This window comes from Oryctolagus cuniculus, chromosome 8, assembly GCF_051225735.1.
Source record: "Oryctolagus cuniculus isolate XC-2025 breed Fujian yellow rabbit chromosome 8, ASM5122573v1, whole genome shotgun sequence".
NCBI lineage: Eukaryota > Metazoa > Chordata > Mammalia > Lagomorpha > Leporidae > Oryctolagus > Oryctolagus cuniculus.
Genome location: NC_142874.1, coordinates 101,766,665 through 101,785,040, shown reverse-complemented (window position 1 = coordinate 101,785,040; position 18,376 = coordinate 101,766,665). Strand labels below are relative to the sequence as shown.

Here is an 18,376-nt window from a genome sequence, read left to right as displayed (position 1 = left end):
AAAAGACTAGAGTAGATTACAGATCATGACAAGTGGGATATTGTAAAGTATCAACATCATTGAGGTGATAATTGAAGGAACTTACAAACTGAGATAATTTGTTGTCCAAATAAATGTCATTATCTGGCCAAAATTCTAACTTAGAGATGCTTTAGCAATGAAGTGACTCAGTGTGAGATTTTTCTTTTGTAAACTCCTAAATAATATAAAGGCTGATGAACTGAGAAAAGGATGATAAATAAGAAAGAGAGAAGTATGAGCTACATTGCCATCTGTTGGGCAGATGAACATCTGACATGTTGAATGTCAAAACTTCCCAGTCATTCTTAGCAGCCAGACAACAATTGAAGAGCAAAAAGTGATTTCAAGCTGAAATTCGCTTTCCTTTTTCTTTAAATTTGGACAACAGGTGTCAAGAAGTAGGGAAAATAAGCCCTGGATAATTTATAAACCATGGATTTTAGGATTCCTAGGTATACTTGAAAATCAAAATTGAATGGAATTATGCTAAACCAAAGGATACTGCTACCAAAAGTTATCCCTGGAATAAATTTGATATTTTTTCCAAAACATCTGGCTTTCTGATGAATGGATCTGTGCAAGTCACAAAATATGGGAACAATTGAATTGGAATCCCCTGGTATGCTTCCAACTCCACCACTTGGGGCAAGTCCCATCGAGGTGGCATGTACCAATGCCATCTCACTGTTCCAGGTGATCAATTTCGGTTCACAGTTGGTCATGGTGGAGGGACTGGGAGTCAAAGGGAGCACATAGACAAGTCTAGTACCTGCTAATGCTAACCGATGGAGTAAATAAAGGGGAGAGTGATCCAACATGGGAAGTGAGATACTCAGCAGACTCATAGAATGGCAGATGTCCTAAATAGCACTCTGGCCTCAGAATCAGCCCTAAAGGCATTCGGATCTGGCTGAAAAGCCCATGAGAGTATTTCAGGCATGGAAAGCCAAGACACTCTGGCAAAAGATCTCTGTGAGTGAGATCCCAGTGGAAAGAACAGGTCATCAAAGAAGGAGGTACCTTTCTCTGAAGGGAGAAGAGAACCTCCACTTTGACTATGACCTTGTCTAAACAAGATAAGAGTCGGAGAACTCAGAGGGCTTCCATAGCCTTGGAAACTCATGACTGGAGCATAGGGAGATTACTGATGCCATAGACAGGAGTGTCAATTGGTAAAGTCAACAACAGGAGTCACTGTGCACTTACTCCTCATGTAGGATCTCTATCCTTAATGTACTGTGCATTGAGATTTAATGCTATAATGAGTACTCAAACAATATATTTCACTTTGTGTTTCTATGGGGGTGCAAACTGTTGAAATCCTTACTTAATGCATACTAAACTGATCCTCTGTAAAAAAAAAAAAAAAAAGAAATTATCAATTCCCAACTTGACTCTCACTGGGATTAAACATGACAATAGGTCTGCTCTGATTTCATCATCATTAAAAAAAATCATCTATTATTTTTCACTTTATGTTTCTGTGTGGGAGCAAACTGTTGAAATCCATACTTAATGTATACTAAGCTGATCTTCTGTATATTAAGATAATCGAAAATGAATCTTGATGTGAATGGAAGGGGAGAGGGAGTGGGAAAGGGGAGGGTTGTGGGTGGGAGGGACGGTATGGGGGGGAAGCCATTGTAATCCATAAGTCGTACTTTGGAAATTTATATTCATTAAATAAAAGTTAAAAAAAAATATATGGGAACAAGAACTCTACCCTGGAATTTAATCTCAGCTGGTTTCACTTTGAGGACTTACATGACTCTTTTGAGTGTACATATCCTTGTCTGTATGTCAAGTGGAAGAGATTGATTTAAGTGATTTCCAAGGTTACTTTCAAATATTATTGTTCGTGCTGTGAACCTATTTAATAACAGCCTGTTAATAATGACATGCTTGTCATATTGGTTTAATAGACTAAAGTTCTTAGAAACTTATTTTATGTTTTATTATTATTATTTTTTTACTTCTAAAAATTTACTTCAGCATCTGTTCTCTCCTGTAGGGTGGAGTTAATGGGTTGACTGGAGAACTAGAATTTGGAGAAAATGGAGGAAATCCCAACGTCCACTTTGAAATTCTCGGAACCAACTATGGAGAAGAGCTTGGCAGAGGTGTTCGCAAAGTAAGACCAGACATACTGATAAATATATTGCTTATGGTTCTTGCTTGATTGTCCTCTTGGCAATATATTTGCGCTACACAGTAAAGTCCATATTGTAGTTTGAAAGAAAAAGGAGAAAGAGAAACTGGAAGGGGGGAGGGGAAGAGGGAGGGAAGGAAGGAGAGGAAGAGAGACAGAGACAGAATTATGCATTGAAATTACCTTAAATACTTTCCAGAAGTATTCTGTAGTACATTCTACTTATGCATTAGAAAAATTTAAAGCAAAAAGAATAATCTGATACTTGCCTATGGAAATTGCCTCAGCCTTCATTATTAAAATCATAATTTTGTAAAGCAGTGAATTTAATATTTATATAATGCATAGCTGCTTGGTTTTTAATTTGTAACCTGTAAAATCAGAGTAAGAGTGTGGGTAAATTTGGTACAATAGAATATCTACTATAAAATGTGGCATTTCAGTATTTCAACTGCTGTATGTGTCATGTTGTAAATAGAACGCATTCTGTAGGAAATGAGCTCTTGTTATAGACCTCAGATTACTTGTAAGAAGTTAAGTGGCAATAAAGGATGGTTCATGAAATACTAGGATAATAACTTTCTCAAGAAAAAACAGAAAAACCCTTGGAAAATGACTTTTCTGTAGTTTGTATATGCCATTTATATGTTTTTGGTAGGGAAAATCCTAACATAATTGAGTGAGCTGATAGCTATAAATTTCCAACTGCATCAAGTTGACTGCACTGAAGGTAAGAGGTTCTTCACTAGGGTTTTCTTTCCAGTGATGAGATACAAGCTACAGGAAATGCTTGACAAAATGAAGTTAGGAGTTATTCTTATCAGCAATAAAAATGTCTCAATAACTTATGCTAGAGAGATTGAAACTGTCTTAATTGATTTTATTCTTTGTTTTATGGTGAAGAATAGCCAACATATAGAAAACTGCATAAAACACAGGGATAGCTTAGTGAATTATGTTAAAGGGAGCAACCACTTCTGTGGTTAATAAAATACACCAAACATCCCTAAGCAGCCTCACATGCTTCTCTCTGATTCCATGCTAGAACCATATTCTCACTGTGTGATTGTTAATTTGTATTTTATTATACTCATTTCATTACGTTTTAAATACAATTTTATTCCTTATGTTTACACCCTTATATTATTGTTAATACTAACACTTAATAGTGGATTGAATCTTGCATATATTCCTCTTGCTTATGTTCAGCATTATGCCTGTTATTCATCTTTGTTGTTCTGTGAGTTGCAGTTTAGTCATTGATAGTGTTATATCATTTTATATTACATGAATCACAATCTACTACAGCATGTTTCCATTTTTAAACTTGTATAAGCAATGCTGTTACAAACTATCTTGAACATATGTTTTGGATTATAACCTTGTTCTTTGCATGGATGCCTATAGGTTTTATATGCATAAGTAGAATTACTGCAATACAAGAAAGCATTTCTTGAATTCTACTAGATGAAATGAAACTCATTTTCATAGAGACTTACCAGTTTACATACCACCACCAGTGCTGGTTTGTTCTCATTTTCCCATGTTCTAACCAAATCTCAGATTTGTCAAACTTTTAAATTTTATTAATTTATTGAGTATATAATGATATATCCTCATACTATCAATTTACATTTTCTTGATTATTAAAAATATTCTGTGTATTTTCCTATTTTTTTTTTTTTTGGTTCTTCAGATTTCTCAGTGACTTAGTTGTCCATTCAAGTGTTTGGCCATTTGCAGGATGAGGGTAGGATGTCCTTTGTTCTTTAAAATTGATTTTAGAATTTTTATATATATCTTGAATATTAGTTTTTTTTATTCAGTTATGTTACAAGTATTATTGTCTTCTCTATGGGTTTTATTTTCATACCCTTTTAGCACCTTTTATTTTTGTGAATTTGTGAAAATATTTCTTTGTGCTTACTACTGGTTAGCCCTGTTCAAGAAATCATTCCTGGGGTTGGCAGTTAAGTTGCCCTTCCTACCACTTACAATAACCATCTCCCATACTGAGTGCCTAGGATAGAGTCCTGGCTGCGCTACTGACTCTGGTTTCCAGATGGTGTGCACCCTGAAAGCAACAGATGGCGGCCTCAGGATGTGTGTGTCTACCGCCCATGTGGGAGACCTGGATTGAGTTCCTGGCTCCTGACTTCAGCCCATTCCGGTGTTGACTGTTGCAGGTATTTAGAGTGTAAACCAGTGGATAGGAGCACCTCATCTCACTCACTCTATCTCTCTAAAATAAATAATAACAAAATGTCTTCAAGTTATTCCCTCCTCTTAGAATCATATAGATATTATACTCAACTATTTTCCAAAGATTTCATAGTTCTGCCTTTTAAATTGAGATCTTTGTTGTGCTTGGAAGATTTTTCTTTTATATGTCTGAGTGAGAAAGGAGTAAAAATTTTACTTTTCAATATATCTTGTTTGTTTCATTGAGACCGCTGAAATACAATAAAATGCACACATTGTAAACATGCAGTGGGTTTTAGTAATTGTGTGTGCTCATTGTGACCATCGCCCAAGACAGGTTATCAGACATTTCTATCACCCAGAAAGCCTCATCTCCCCCATTCCCATTCTTAACATCACAGAGTGTTCACTGAGTGTGGAAATTCATTGAAAAGCAACATCGTACACACTCATTTGTACCTTCATTCTCTCAACATTTTTTAAGATCCATCTTTATTTTCATGGATTCATGTGTCAGTAGTCTGGATTTTCTGGACATATTTCTTTATTTATTTAACTTGAGAGACATGAAGGTAGAGAGATCTCCCATCCGTTGGTTCACTCCTCAGTCTGGGAATGGCCTGGTGCTGGAGCCAGCCACCAGGAACCCAGTCCAGATCACCCACGTGGATGGCATTCTCAGGCAGCTGAAGTCAGGGGCTGGAGCTGGGGACCCAGGTACTCGGATGTAGACCAGTCATCCTCACTCCAGGCTAAACACCCGTTCCCTGGTACCTTTTCTATTTCCATTTTCTGTTCGTTGCTGCCATAGGAGAATAACACTAATATTTTCTGTTGGTTTTATATTCAGCTTTCTTGCTAAACTTTTAAAATTTTAAAAACGTATCAATGGATTCTTATGAATGGTGTAATTTGTCCTATTATTGGCACACACCTTTTGTGTCTGCTTGCCTCAGTGCACTGACTAGGTCGTCCAGAACAATGTTGAGTGGAAGTTATACTGGTAGGTGCTCCTGGATCATTATCAATCAGGGAGGAAAGTTTTCAATGTTGTACTATAAAATAGATCATGTTTTTCCTTTTCTTTTTTATTTACTTTGATCACACATTGTTAACACACTCCACATATTCTTGGGTTACACTCACATAATTTTTATATAAAAATCAGCTTTACATTTATATCAAATTATAATTGTGTTTGTGGTTACATAAGAATTCTTTGATTTCCTGTCATCTTTCCTTAGGTAGAAACATTGATGTTTATGACTGAAGTTGCAAAAATTTTGCTACTAAGGTGATGCTGGCCTAACTTAGTAATATGAAGGATCCACAAGTATGCCTATTCATCAAAAGATGTCGCTGCAATTAAGCATCATTAATGAGCTACATCTCAGTAGCATGATAACATTGTATATTTAAATAGCAACCCTAGAAAAGTGGAAAAGAAAGTGAGGAAGTTAACCCATTTGGACAGTCAGTAAGTGGTTCTGTGAAGTTGAGGGGGTGAATTTTTAAAATATAAATGAATTGAGTATATTAGGTCAAGCCAGAAGGGAGGGAAAAAATGAAGATAAACAACAGCAAGGTGATTATGGATAGAAGTTTGGGTGAGTGGAAGAAGTAAGAGGGTTGGATCCACAATTAGATGGAGTACTTAACCATAAGTATGGGAGACATTTTCCATAGTTTTGAGGGAGAGGAGGTAAGGAAAGACAGTATGTATGTAAATCTTCATGATGGGTGTGAGAAGGTCAGTGGATTGTTAAGAAACATAGCATCTTTCTTTGAAGAAGTGAAAGGTGAGATTATAGGCTACGAAGAAAAGTTACAGAGGCTGGACTTCTAAAGACAATGAAGAAGTTTCAAAACAGCCACTGTGTCAAACAGGAGAGAGTTAATAGGGAACCATGGACAAATTGCCAGGCAGGTTGGAGACTGAGTGTTCACTGTAGCGCTAATGTACACGGCTGTGTATTTGTCCAGCATGCTTCGGTAGACTGGATGAATTGGAACTGATGTAGGCTTGGAGTCTCATCTGGCTGTTTTATTTTGTTTGGGTTTTGATAGTGGTACAATGATGCAAAGAGATTGATGTGACAAAGCAGAAAACCTAAATTCCACAAGGATGGCAATGAGAACAGCTGGAGTGTCAACAACAGAGACAAAGTATGGCTCAAGAGAACAGAGTCTTCAGCGCATCTGAGGAACCTGTGTATTTTTATGTATGAGTGAGAGAGCCTCAGAGCCAGGAAGTTGCATCTGGGGAGAAAGACATCTGAATTCATGATTCCGGGGGGTGGGGTTCCCAGTACTCACCAAGTCATGTTTGTGAGGATGGCAGAGGAGCACTCATTCATCCTTCTAAGAGTGCTATCATTCCCTATGACTCTAAATCCTAGGTAGCTCTTTCACTTGCTCTGAATTGAATTCAAGTCTGTAATTGTAACTTGTGCCATTATGGTGACAGTGAGTCATATACAAATTATGTCTTCTTTATTCTTAAGTAGTATTAAATAATTCCCATAATTATTTAATTGCTTATTTCCCCATACTCTGACTCCCCAACTGCATGAAACGACCACATGATCTGGTTCTGAAGCCACTTATCAAGATTTACTCTTTGGTGCCTTTTACATTTCAGAGACATTAAAATTACGTATTCTCATTTAAAAACTTTGAAATATTCTTCATTTTAAAATATTTGTATAACTCAAATTTTTGACTAAATTGCTAGTTTAATCAATTAGTGAATGTGTAAAACCTCCAAATCTATCTCTTAAGTAATTTCAAAAATATGGGGTGAGCATTTAATCTAGCAGTTAAGACACTGATTAAGATGCTCATGTCCCTTAGTGGAGTAACTGGGTTCAGTAGACAGCTGCAGCTTCTAACCCCAGCTTCCTGCATCCCAGGAAAGCAGCAGGTGATGGCACAGGTAGCTGAGTTCCTACCACTCAATTGGGAAACCTGGACTGAGTTCCCCACTCCAGCTCTGGCTGGGGAATTTGGGGAAAAACCAGTGGATGGCAGCATTCTTTCTATCTGCCTTTCTCTTGGTCTCTCGGATTCTTAAATAAATACTTCCTTAGAAAGTATCATTCGTTAATTTTGGGTTTTTCAGCTTTATTTTTTAAATAGGGCAGCTCCTTCATGTGGGCATTAACATATATAAGAATGTTTTTCAAGACAGTTATTGAGAGACAACATTACCATGTAAATAATTGCCATATAGATTTGCTAGACATGTGTCCAGTATTAAGGCTCCACTTCCAGTTTCTCCATGTCACAAAAAAAGAGGGACCGGCTTTCCAATTGATGAGCTGTCAAGTTGTCAGTGTTTATTCTGCTGCCAGTGGCTAAGTGTATACAATGCCTGCAGCCTTATCACCTGGAGCAGGGGTACTGTCAGATCTCATAAACTGAGCAGGTTTTGTCTGCTTAGGTTTTGACCAAGAATTCACACTTCCAAATTTTGGACTAGTTCCTGCTCTCTTGGCATTGTGTGAGTGAAGGTTTCATTTTTTCTGAAATTCACAAGGATGTGAAAAGGATTACTTGATTTTTACTGATGTTGATCAAAATGAAGAGCTTTCCTTCTTTCGTATTTTTACATGGTCTTTTACTTTGATGTATACCAGTGTTTCATGTGAGTGGATGGTATATTTGGAAGTGTTAGCATACTGTGAATCCCTGAACATAAATTCATGTGAAACTAAAAGGCAAATTTTGAAATCATTAAGGTTTTTCATATTATTAAGCATTGACAAAGAATATGGTTGTTGCTGTTTCTGTCCACCACAATACAGAATTTCCAAGAAAAAAAGAATTTGAATAATATCAAATCATCTAAAATTGAATTTATAATAAGACAAAAAAAACTAAAGACTAAATTAAATAGTTTTAGATTTGAAGGAGCAATGTGTGTTTTACTCATAGAAGAAATGTTCTACCTAATAGCTTTTTTTACTGGCATTATTTAGCATTGTAATTTTATTCTGATTTTGGAATGTCTAAAATAGTATTTACCTTTTGCATTTCCCTGCTTTATATGTTTGCAGCACTTTTAAAAAATTGGTATTGTGTATAGATATATAATAATACATAATGTTATTATATGTATTTAAATATAATTAATTTTCTGGTTCATAGTCTGTCTTTTCCATTGCAATATAACTTATGAGGCAAGAACGTTTGTTTGTTTCTGATTGTATGTGGTACATCCCCTATGGCAGATACTTGTTAAGTATATAATGAATCAATTAATGAAAATATGTACATACTGATATAAGAATCCACAGAATTCTTCATTGCAGCTGTAAGTTTAGCTGCCATATTTTTCCTTTATTTCAATGACAAATAGTTTTCTACATGTTAACTAATTGTTGACATGCAGCATTGGAATGTGAGTGTGAGTGATTACACTCTTTTCATCGCTATATACTCAATACCTAGCAGAGTGGGGACTGTGTCACCAAAAACGTGATTAATGATTTAATGGTTACTAAAATATATGCATGACATACTAGCAGGAATTTATAGAGAATAGGGAAAGAGTAGATAATTTGATCAATTATCCTAGGCAAAATGATAGGATCCATTAAAGTACAAGCTCATTAGGATTATTGCTATTTGAGGCTTTACAAAGTTTTCTGACAAGCAGGTTAAAATCATATATTTTAGTGGAAAACATTTCACCGCCTTTGCTGTGAGGAATACATGGGTTGAATTCTGACTATCATTTACTGTATGTGATTTTCAGATTTCCAAAAAAGTAAGTATCTCTTTATTTATAAAATGTGAAGATTAATACTTATCTTTCAAGATTGTTGTATAGATGTTGGGAAATTATACTTGAAGATTACATCAGGCAGGGTAATTAAAATTATTCCTAATAATACCTGTTTTCCAATGGAAAGTAATCTATGTGATTTTTTTCCAAGCTGACACAAAACATAAAGTGTATCTGCTCTTCTGACAGAGGTTGCCATGTGCAAGGTGGGAAGACAGTAACTTCATTTTATGTGTGTGGTTGACAGAGTATTGTATATGGCAGTCACAGTGATAGCATGAGACACTAATCTTTTTGTTTCCCAATGTCCTTTCTGATTCTAATATTTCACAAGTCTGTTCATCAACTTGGGATTATATTATCAATAACTGTGGAAATATAATAGCAGAAAATCTTATAAACACAGCCTGCACAAATCTAGTCTTTATCATTTAAGCCATTAGTTGGAAAATCTACCATCTTTATTTACTGTCATTTTCTGACAATTATGTCTAAAGTTGATATAGTAGAATCTAAAAATATTGTGAACCAATGACTGATATTTCTCTAAATCTCTTTTATATATTGTATACACTCATGATAAATGTAGCTTCATCAAGCTTTCATTCTAATGTATCCTCAAAATATTTTGAATCAAAAAAGCATGTGATCAATATTCAATATAAAACTTTATAAAATATCCATTGTGTTAGATTCTCAGACACATTGATCCCGAAATTCTCCTGATGAGTAGGAGAACTGTATGCACTGTAAGACTGCATCCTCCTCTAAGGGAGCCAATCCGCCATCATTGCAGAGTAGAGAAAGTACCTGCACCTGCTGGTGCTTAGGGTTACTCTGACTTTCTGAAGGAGTTAGCTGCTGCTTGGATTCAGACCTCTTCTGAAAGAGTTCTGCTTCAGTTGAGCAGTGTCCCTTGCTCTGGGAGAGAACAGGTGCTATCTCTTATGGTGTCTGGGATAACGCTGTCCTCTCCAAAGTGGAACAAAGATATCCGATAGAATACAATTCCGAGGTCTAGAAATAGAAACAACCACTTTTCTGGAAAAGCACAAAATTTAAACTCTTTGATGTGTCTGTTAATTTTATTCTCTCTACTTGACTGGGCTAAGGGAGGTCCAGATAGCTGGAAACGCATTCTTCTGGGTGTGTCTGTGGTGTATTTCCAGAAGAGGTTAGCACATGAATTAGTGCACTGAGGGAAGAAGATGCCCAGTGTTGGGGGGCATCATCAATCTTTTGAGGGCCTGAATAGAACAAAATGGCTGAGGAACAAATTGGCTTCTTGTCTTACTGGCACCTCCATGTTCCTCTACCCTCCAGCTTGGGCACTCCTGGTTCTCAGGTCTGCAAACTGTGACTGGGAATTACATCATTGGTCCTCCAGTTCTTGGGGACCTTAACCCCACACTGGGACTATGACATTGGCTCTCCTTGTTCTTAGGCATATGGGTTTGGACTAGAATACCACCCATTTTCTAGTTCCCTGTCTTGTAGACAGCTATTCTTGAGACTTTTTAACCTCAGAAAATGTGTGAGCCCAACCTGCATAAAAAATCTCTTAATATGGTATATGTTAGTATTTACATATACCAATAGGAGATATAGCTAAATCTGTATACATTCATCTATATCTACCTGTGTATTTGTTTGAAGGGGTGTCCTTCATTCAAACTAATGAAAATTATGTATATAAATATATCACTAGGATCTGTATATCACTGATGTATCAATATATTGATTAACATATATATTGATTAATTGGCTCTGTTTCTCTAGAGAATGTGCACTAATACACTTGGCTGGGATTATTTTACCACCTTTGAGAACACTGCTTATTCTGAGGAAAGTAGCTGCTTTGGCAGACACACTCGGGATATTTGCCCTTGTGCTCATAAGGAGAGCTATGAGTTTTGTTGTCATCTCTGCTCTCCTAGTGGTTATTGGTTGCATTGAGAGTTCAAGACCATACCTGATGTAGAGGAGGCAAGGGAGGGTTTCCTTCCTACTCTATGGAGAGCACCCCAAATGAAATCCATTGGAGTCTGCTTTACCCCATCCTGTGGCAGACTCCCATTCCCCACTACCACCACCATCACCACCAACGCCCACCACCACCATCACCACCGCCACCTCCACCCAGGAAACTCCTGTCCAGCTTGAATTCACCAATGTAAACAATAATGTGGTGGTCCTTAGCTCTCACTGAACTTCCTTATTCCTACTTTCAACCACAGATAGTAATTAACGTCCAGGATGCAGGGGCAGGGTAGTTATTAAAGAAAACTATATTGAGTTTATGCAGAATTGAGTTTTGTAAGGTCTCACTGTTATGGTTGAATTTTTGGTGGCAGATATAGAAGGTTATTTCAAAGACATGCATGAATGGGCAGATGGTGGCAAGAAAGGACCAGTGAGTCATTTTGCCATGTATGTTGGAAACTCACAGCAACTGATTATGCGATGACTTACGTGGAATGATGGGTTCAGCTGAAACATGATCACAGAAGCTTGTCATTGCACCTGAAGCTCTCTCTGCTTTCTCTCGCCTTTGAATCTCTCTGTAGTCCATTCGAGTATACGATTAAATGTCTTTCATGTGCTCCTAGGCTTCTCTGGACTTCACAAGGGAAAAACAATTCTTTAGCAGAAATTGGGTTTTATATAATTGGAATAACTATAAAAAAAAACTTGTAATAGTTCTGGGAATGTAGTATCACCAAATTTACTCGTAGAACTTTCATAACTCATTTGTTAATATGTCCATGTCAGTGATGAATGATGGAAATTGCAATCATGGCTTTTGGCAACTACTAACTGATTGTGTTGCCTCCTTCCTGCCTTCTTTTTTCTTTTTCCAATAGTTTTATTTTCCCTCTTCACCAGGACACCTGACCTGCAAGAGCTAGTCAGACACCACAAAGACTTCAGTCCTAATTAAGCTGTTCTGCAGTGACTGAAAAATGATTGATATCTGTTCATTTGTTGTTATTAGAAACTACAATAATGAGAAAAACTTGTTTGAGACTTTAATATGCCTAAGATGTGTCCTTTCTATTTCTACTATTAATTTTGATACTGCTTACTCCAGGGTTTCTTTCTTAATAAAAGAAAGAAGGAGTGCAATGAAGCACAAGTAATGCATACTGTGGTTGTTCTAAACAGCAAAGAGATTGATTTTTACATGAAAAGTTATATATATAATGAGAGAAATATGATTTTTTGCAACTGACCATCATCTCCTAAAGCAGAAAGACTACTCCAACATGGTTGTAGGACAGGTGCTTAGCTTAGAAGATGCCCACATCCCACATCACAGTACATGGGTTGCATTCCTGGTTCCAACTCCTGATTCCAGCTTCCTGCTAATGCAGACCTTGGGAGGCAACAGTGATAGCTAAAATAATTGGGCTTCTGCCACCCATATGGGATATCTGAATTGAATTTCAGCTCTTTGCTTCCTCTCCAGCTGGGCCATTGCACACATTTGGAGCATGAACCAGCAGGCAGGAGTATATTCTCTCTCTCCCTCTAAAAATAAACACATACATACATACATAAACTTTTTTTAAAAAAAATTAAGAAGATTGGCTGTCAATGAAAAGAATATTTATCATTACAGTCCTGGTTTTTCAAGGTAGATTATTTCAAATACACAGTGTTATAAAATATCCATATTTAATTGATGTATTTCCGTTATTTATTTACTTAGTAGCAAATATTTCTGACCTTTAAGCATGCTTTTCTTTGAAAACGTGTGCAAATCTGTGACTTAGCTTCAAAGAAATATTCATTTCTAGCTATGAAAAATGACATAAAATAGCATTTATTTCTGCAATATTAGTTATATAATTCATATTATGATTCAGTATTTTATATTTTCCAACTCTTTGTGTATTTGAGGGATCTAAATATTCCTCAGAGTTTATCAGTACTGGGCAAGTAAGTTAGGCTTTTGGAACAAAGGTTTTCTTCCTTTGATTGGAACAGAATCTAGAATTGCCATTCTGTAATTTTTACTCCAACACTAGCTTGCATTCATAAAGAATTCCGAAGCTCTATTTTTTAAAGTGGCAAAAATAATTTTTATTTTCAGATAATGCCTATGTCACTAGGATAAGCAATTTATATTATCTGGAGCAGAACTATACCATGTCAAAATAATTTGTAGTCAGACTTAGTAAATATTCCAATTATAAATTAGAGCAAATATCTAATTTTACAAAATGACAGTTTTACATATAGTAATAAACTTCAAAATCTTTGCATAATCTAAATTATTTTAAGATATGAAATTTACCTTTGAATGGTGAAGATTTGAATATAAGAATCCTGAAAAATAACCACAAGAATTATATATTTATTTGTCTTAATTTTTTAGAAGAATTAGTGTTTGAAACTTTTCCCATTAAATTTAATGTTGTTTATATTTAATATTAATAACTAATTAATGTTAAATAACCTGCAGTTTAAAAATTGCATATTATCAATAAGGTCTTATGAAGACATGAATGTCCACATTGTTTCTTACCTGAGATTAGTGATCATGCTGAAACCCAAATGCCTACTAACCATTAAATAAGTATGTAAGTCATTAAATGAGCAATAAAGAAACCAAAACCAAAAAAAAATTACCCATATCTGCAGTTAGAAACTTAATTCAGTGGCTATATAAAAATCTCCAATTTTATCCATTTTTTTTCAAATTCTGAAAGATTCCGAAGCATAGATTTTCAAGGTGATAGGTAAGTATATTTACTTTTAAATAAAGCCTTATACTCTGGTTTCTCTTCAGATCATATAAATCTTTCACCTTTTAAGTAGAGCCTTACTATTCAGATGAACAACATTATTACTGTTATTTTGTGTATGCAATTGAATGACTGATATATGTTCCCTGAATTATGCTACTTTCTCTGCTTCTTTTCTCTTTGTTATTTATGGATGCTACAAATGTTATTTTGAGGAACTTTTATTTTGACCTTAAGTTTTCTGCATTTTGACTAGTGTCTTAAATCTGTTTTTATTAAATGCCCCATGAATTTAATAAATTATCTGTAATAGTTGGGAAGAAAGTTAAATTTCCTCAGAGCTATTTCCAACATGGAAAATAAATGATTAGACACTGTCGCAACAAATGTCCTACATAAATGATCTCCATGGGTGAGACCCCAATGGAAAGACACATACATCAAAGAAGGAGGTACTTTTCCCTGAAGGGAGGAGAGAACTTCCACTTATCTTATGAACTTGTGTAAATAGTGATGGACTTTGTGGATTCAAAAGGCTTCCATAGCCTAGGCAGCTCATGTCAAGAGCCTCAGGTGGTCACTGATGTCATACATAAGAGTGTTAATTGTTAAATTAACAACAGGAGTCACTGTACACTAACTCCACATGCAGCACCTCTGTCCTCAAAGAGTTGTATTATAAGAGTTAACAGTAAAACTTGTTCTCAAAGATTTATTTCGTTTTAGTGTATGAAGTGGAAGATATGAACAGCCCTTGTCTTAACTGTTAAGGAACAGGGTTTTTTTTTGTGTGTGTGTGTGTGCAAATTGTTGAGATCTTTATTTAGTATAGAATTGGTCTTCTGTGTATAAAGTTAATAGAAAATGGATCTTAGTGGAGATGAGACTGGGAATGGGAGAGGGATACAGGGCGGGAATGTGGGTGAGAGGGTGAGTATGGTGGGAAGAATCACTATATTCCTAAAGTTGTACTTAGGAAATGCATGAAGTTTGTGTTCTTTAAATAAAAGGTTTCTTTGGGAAGAAAATAAATGGCTAGAAATGGAGATACTTTTTGAATATTTAGAGGTACTTTTATTAGCCATAGTAACTCAATTATAATAAAATAGTTTTGTATTTCTTGTTAGTGAATTTTTATTAAATTCTATTTCTTTAACTTGAGAATTTTATTTTTTTAATTAAAAAATTTTACCAGACATATAAAAATTGTACATATTTATGGAGTACTATGTGATGTTTTGTTACATTTATATATGTGTTATGTCTAATCAGTGAAAACATACTTATCCTTTCAAGAATTTAATGTTTCTTTTTAGTGAAAGCGTCCAAGCTTCTATCTTCTACATTTTTATAAATTGAGAAATATACAGTAGTTTTTCAGGGTTATTAAATACCATTAAAATGTAAAAGAGAATTTCAGGAGTTCCTTTTAATAATTGAAAGTAAGAAATGAAATCAGCTTTTTTCACATAATTCTATAAACATCTTTGATTAATATAGATTGTGCATCTTTTGCAATGTTTAATTAATACAATGAATGCATCTGGCTGAATATGTCATCCTGGAAAAGTTTCTTGATGCTCGTGAGTAGAAAATCACTTATCTACTGAAAATTTTTTCAAGCAATTCTCAATCAGAAGCTGTGGAAGATTTTATTACTCAGGAGTTCCTGAATAAAAGTAGTTTTATGGTTTAAATGGAAATGTGTTTGAAATGCTTTGCTTGAGAATTTCCTCTTTTGACTCTTTTAGGGTTGATATGAATCTGTATCCCAAACTGAGATGAGCAATCTTGCCATCTCTGGCTCATGCATTGCAGAATGTCTGATGATATCCATTTGGGCAATAATACGATTTGAATAAATGTGCTATTATTAACAGGAGAGCGTGTCTTTTTAGGATTGTGAACAAAAGCTATCATATTTCTTTCTTTCATGTAGAAGGTATTCTATTAATATATGGTTTTGCTTTCCAAAGAAAATTAGAAACTGGACAATTATTCTTGATATAAACACAATGAATATGACACAGATTGGGTTCTCATCCATGTGATTTTTGTTTGTTGAAAATCATACAATACTTTCTATTTCATTTTCTTTCCTTTTGTGTGATTTTAGCATCCTCAATTTCCTACAAACAAGCAAGCAAATCAAAAATTACTGGATCCTAGATGTTATTTCTTTTCCAGCTATTTCATTGGTACTTGATAAATTAATTATGTAATAGTCTCTTCTTGGAGGTACCTTTCTCTGAAGGGAGGAGAGAACTTCCACTTTGACTATGACCTTGTCTGAATAAGATTGGAGTTGGCGAACTCAAAAGGCTTCCATAGCCTGACAACTCATGACAAGAGTGATTACTGACGCCATAAACAAGAGTGTCAATTGTTAAATCAACAACAGGAGTCACTGTGCACTTACTCCCCATGTAGGATCTCTGTCCTTAATGTGTTGTACTATGTGATTTAATGGTATAACTAGTACTCAAACAGTACTTTATACTTTGTGTTTCTGTGTGGGTGCAAACTGTTGAAATCTTTATTTAATATCTACTAAATTGATCTTCTGTATATAAAGATAATTGAAAATGAATCGATGTGAATGGAATGGGAGAGGAAGTGGGAGATAGGAGGGTTGCGGGTGGGAGGGAAGTTATGGGGTGAAAAAGCCACTGTAATCCAAAGCTATACTTTTGAAATTTATATTTATTAAATAAAAGTTAAAAAAATAGTCTCTTCTATACACTTTTTAAAAATATTTATTTAAAAATTTTTTATTTGAAAGTGAGAATTACACAGAGAAAGAGGAGAGAGAGAGAGAGAGAGAGAGAGAGAGAGAAAGTGTCTTCCATCCGCTGGTTCACTCCCCAGTTGGCCTCAGCAGCCAGAGCTGTGCCGATCCAAAGCCAGGAGCCAGAAGCCAGGAACCAGGAACCAGGAGCCTCTTCCTGGTCTCCCATGCAGGTGCAGGGGCCCAAGAACCTGGACCATCTTCTACTGTTTTTCTAGGCCATAGCAGAGAGCTGGATTGGAAGTGAAGCAGCCAGGACTAGAACCTTACCCATATGGGATGCTGGCAATGCAGGTGGCGGCTTTACCCGCTACACAATAATACCGGCCCCTTTTCTATACACTTTGTTAGTGTTTTATAATATTATTTGTATCTACTTTTAAAATAAATCCACACATATGTCACTCATTCTTAAACATATTCAGGTTTTTCCAAGTGCATGATTTTCTTGTCTGCATCAGACATTTCTGAAGGACCCACAGTGAGGAAGAATTAATAACAATTTGGTAAAACATCACACTATCCTGCATATAAAAAGTGCTGAATTTTGGTGGGTCAAATGGCTTGGCTAAAAACCTTTCATTTGTTAGAAGAATTAGGATTAGACTTCTACTTAAATATCTTTTCCACTGTATCACAAGCTCTTCCTCCCACAATTCCAAAACTGTTATTTTAATGATTAACAGTAAAGATGAAGTCTCCAAGAAGAATGGAACCAATCTCTCAGGGCCAGCACTGTGGCGCAGTGGGTTAATGCCCTGGCCTGAAGTGCCGGCATCCCATATTGGTGCCAGTTCGAGTCCTGGCTGCTCCTCTTACAATCCAGCTCTCTGCTATGGCCTGGGAAAGCAGTAGAAGATGGTCCAAGTCCTTGGGCCCCTGCACCCGCGTGGGAGACCTAGAAGAAGCTCCTGGTTCCTGGCTTCGGATTGGCTCAGCTCCAGTCGTTGAGGTCATCTGGGGAGTGAACCAGAGGATGGAAGACCTCCTCTCTCTCTCTCTCTCTCTCTCTCTCTCTCTCTCTCTCTCTCTCCCTCCCTCTGTGTGTAACTCTGACTTTCAAAGAAATAAATAAATCCTAAAAACAAAAGAACAGAACCAATATCTGAGTGTATTTATAATTAGCCCATAACTTTTTGGTTCTCAGAAGAAAATCTATTTAAATCTCAAAAAATTACTCACATTTTCCTACAAAGTAACATTGATTCTCTCATGTTTTTCTCTTGGAAATACTGGCTGTTAAAATATGCAATTTAGGGGTTTTGATGGCATCCTACTTGTGGCTTTCCTCCACAATGTTCTATGTAATATTTAATTTTTAACACTTTTCCATTTCGCTGTCCAAATTTTCTTTTTGATAGAAGAGATAATATTTTCATTCATTTCTTCAAGGCTTTCCTTTTCTTTGTTCAGATGACAGCCATGTTTTGCATCACTTCGAATTTGACATTCATTTTTATCTTACTGTTGTTAGAAGTGTGTTTTGATGAAAAACAATTTGGTGCAAATTAAGTTCAAGATGAGATTTAGATGAATCAGCATAGGAAGTTTAGCTCTGTATTGAAGAACAGAATCACAAGTTGCTTAAAAACATTGTCAGAGTTCTGAGGGTTTGCTCTTGGTAGTGTATATTTTGTTTAGAGAAAATATATGATAAAATGATAGTATGGTTATAG

At 35.7% G+C, this 18,376-nt stretch overlaps 1 protein-coding gene across 3 annotated transcripts in view; it reads left to right on the top strand.

The window, feature by feature from the left end:
• GRID2 (glutamate ionotropic receptor delta type subunit 2) overlaps positions 1–18,376 on the top strand; it is a 1,603,946-nt gene that overhangs the window by 988,983 nt on the left and 596,587 nt on the right. For all 3 annotated transcript variants that reach the window (XM_051819557.3, XM_051819556.3, XM_002716957.6), the window contains exon 8: positions 2,033–2,152. In XM_051819557.3, the coding sequence (XP_051675517.1) occupies positions 2,033–2,152 (120 nt within the window). The remainder of the gene's footprint in view (positions 1–2,032; positions 2,153–18,376) is intronic.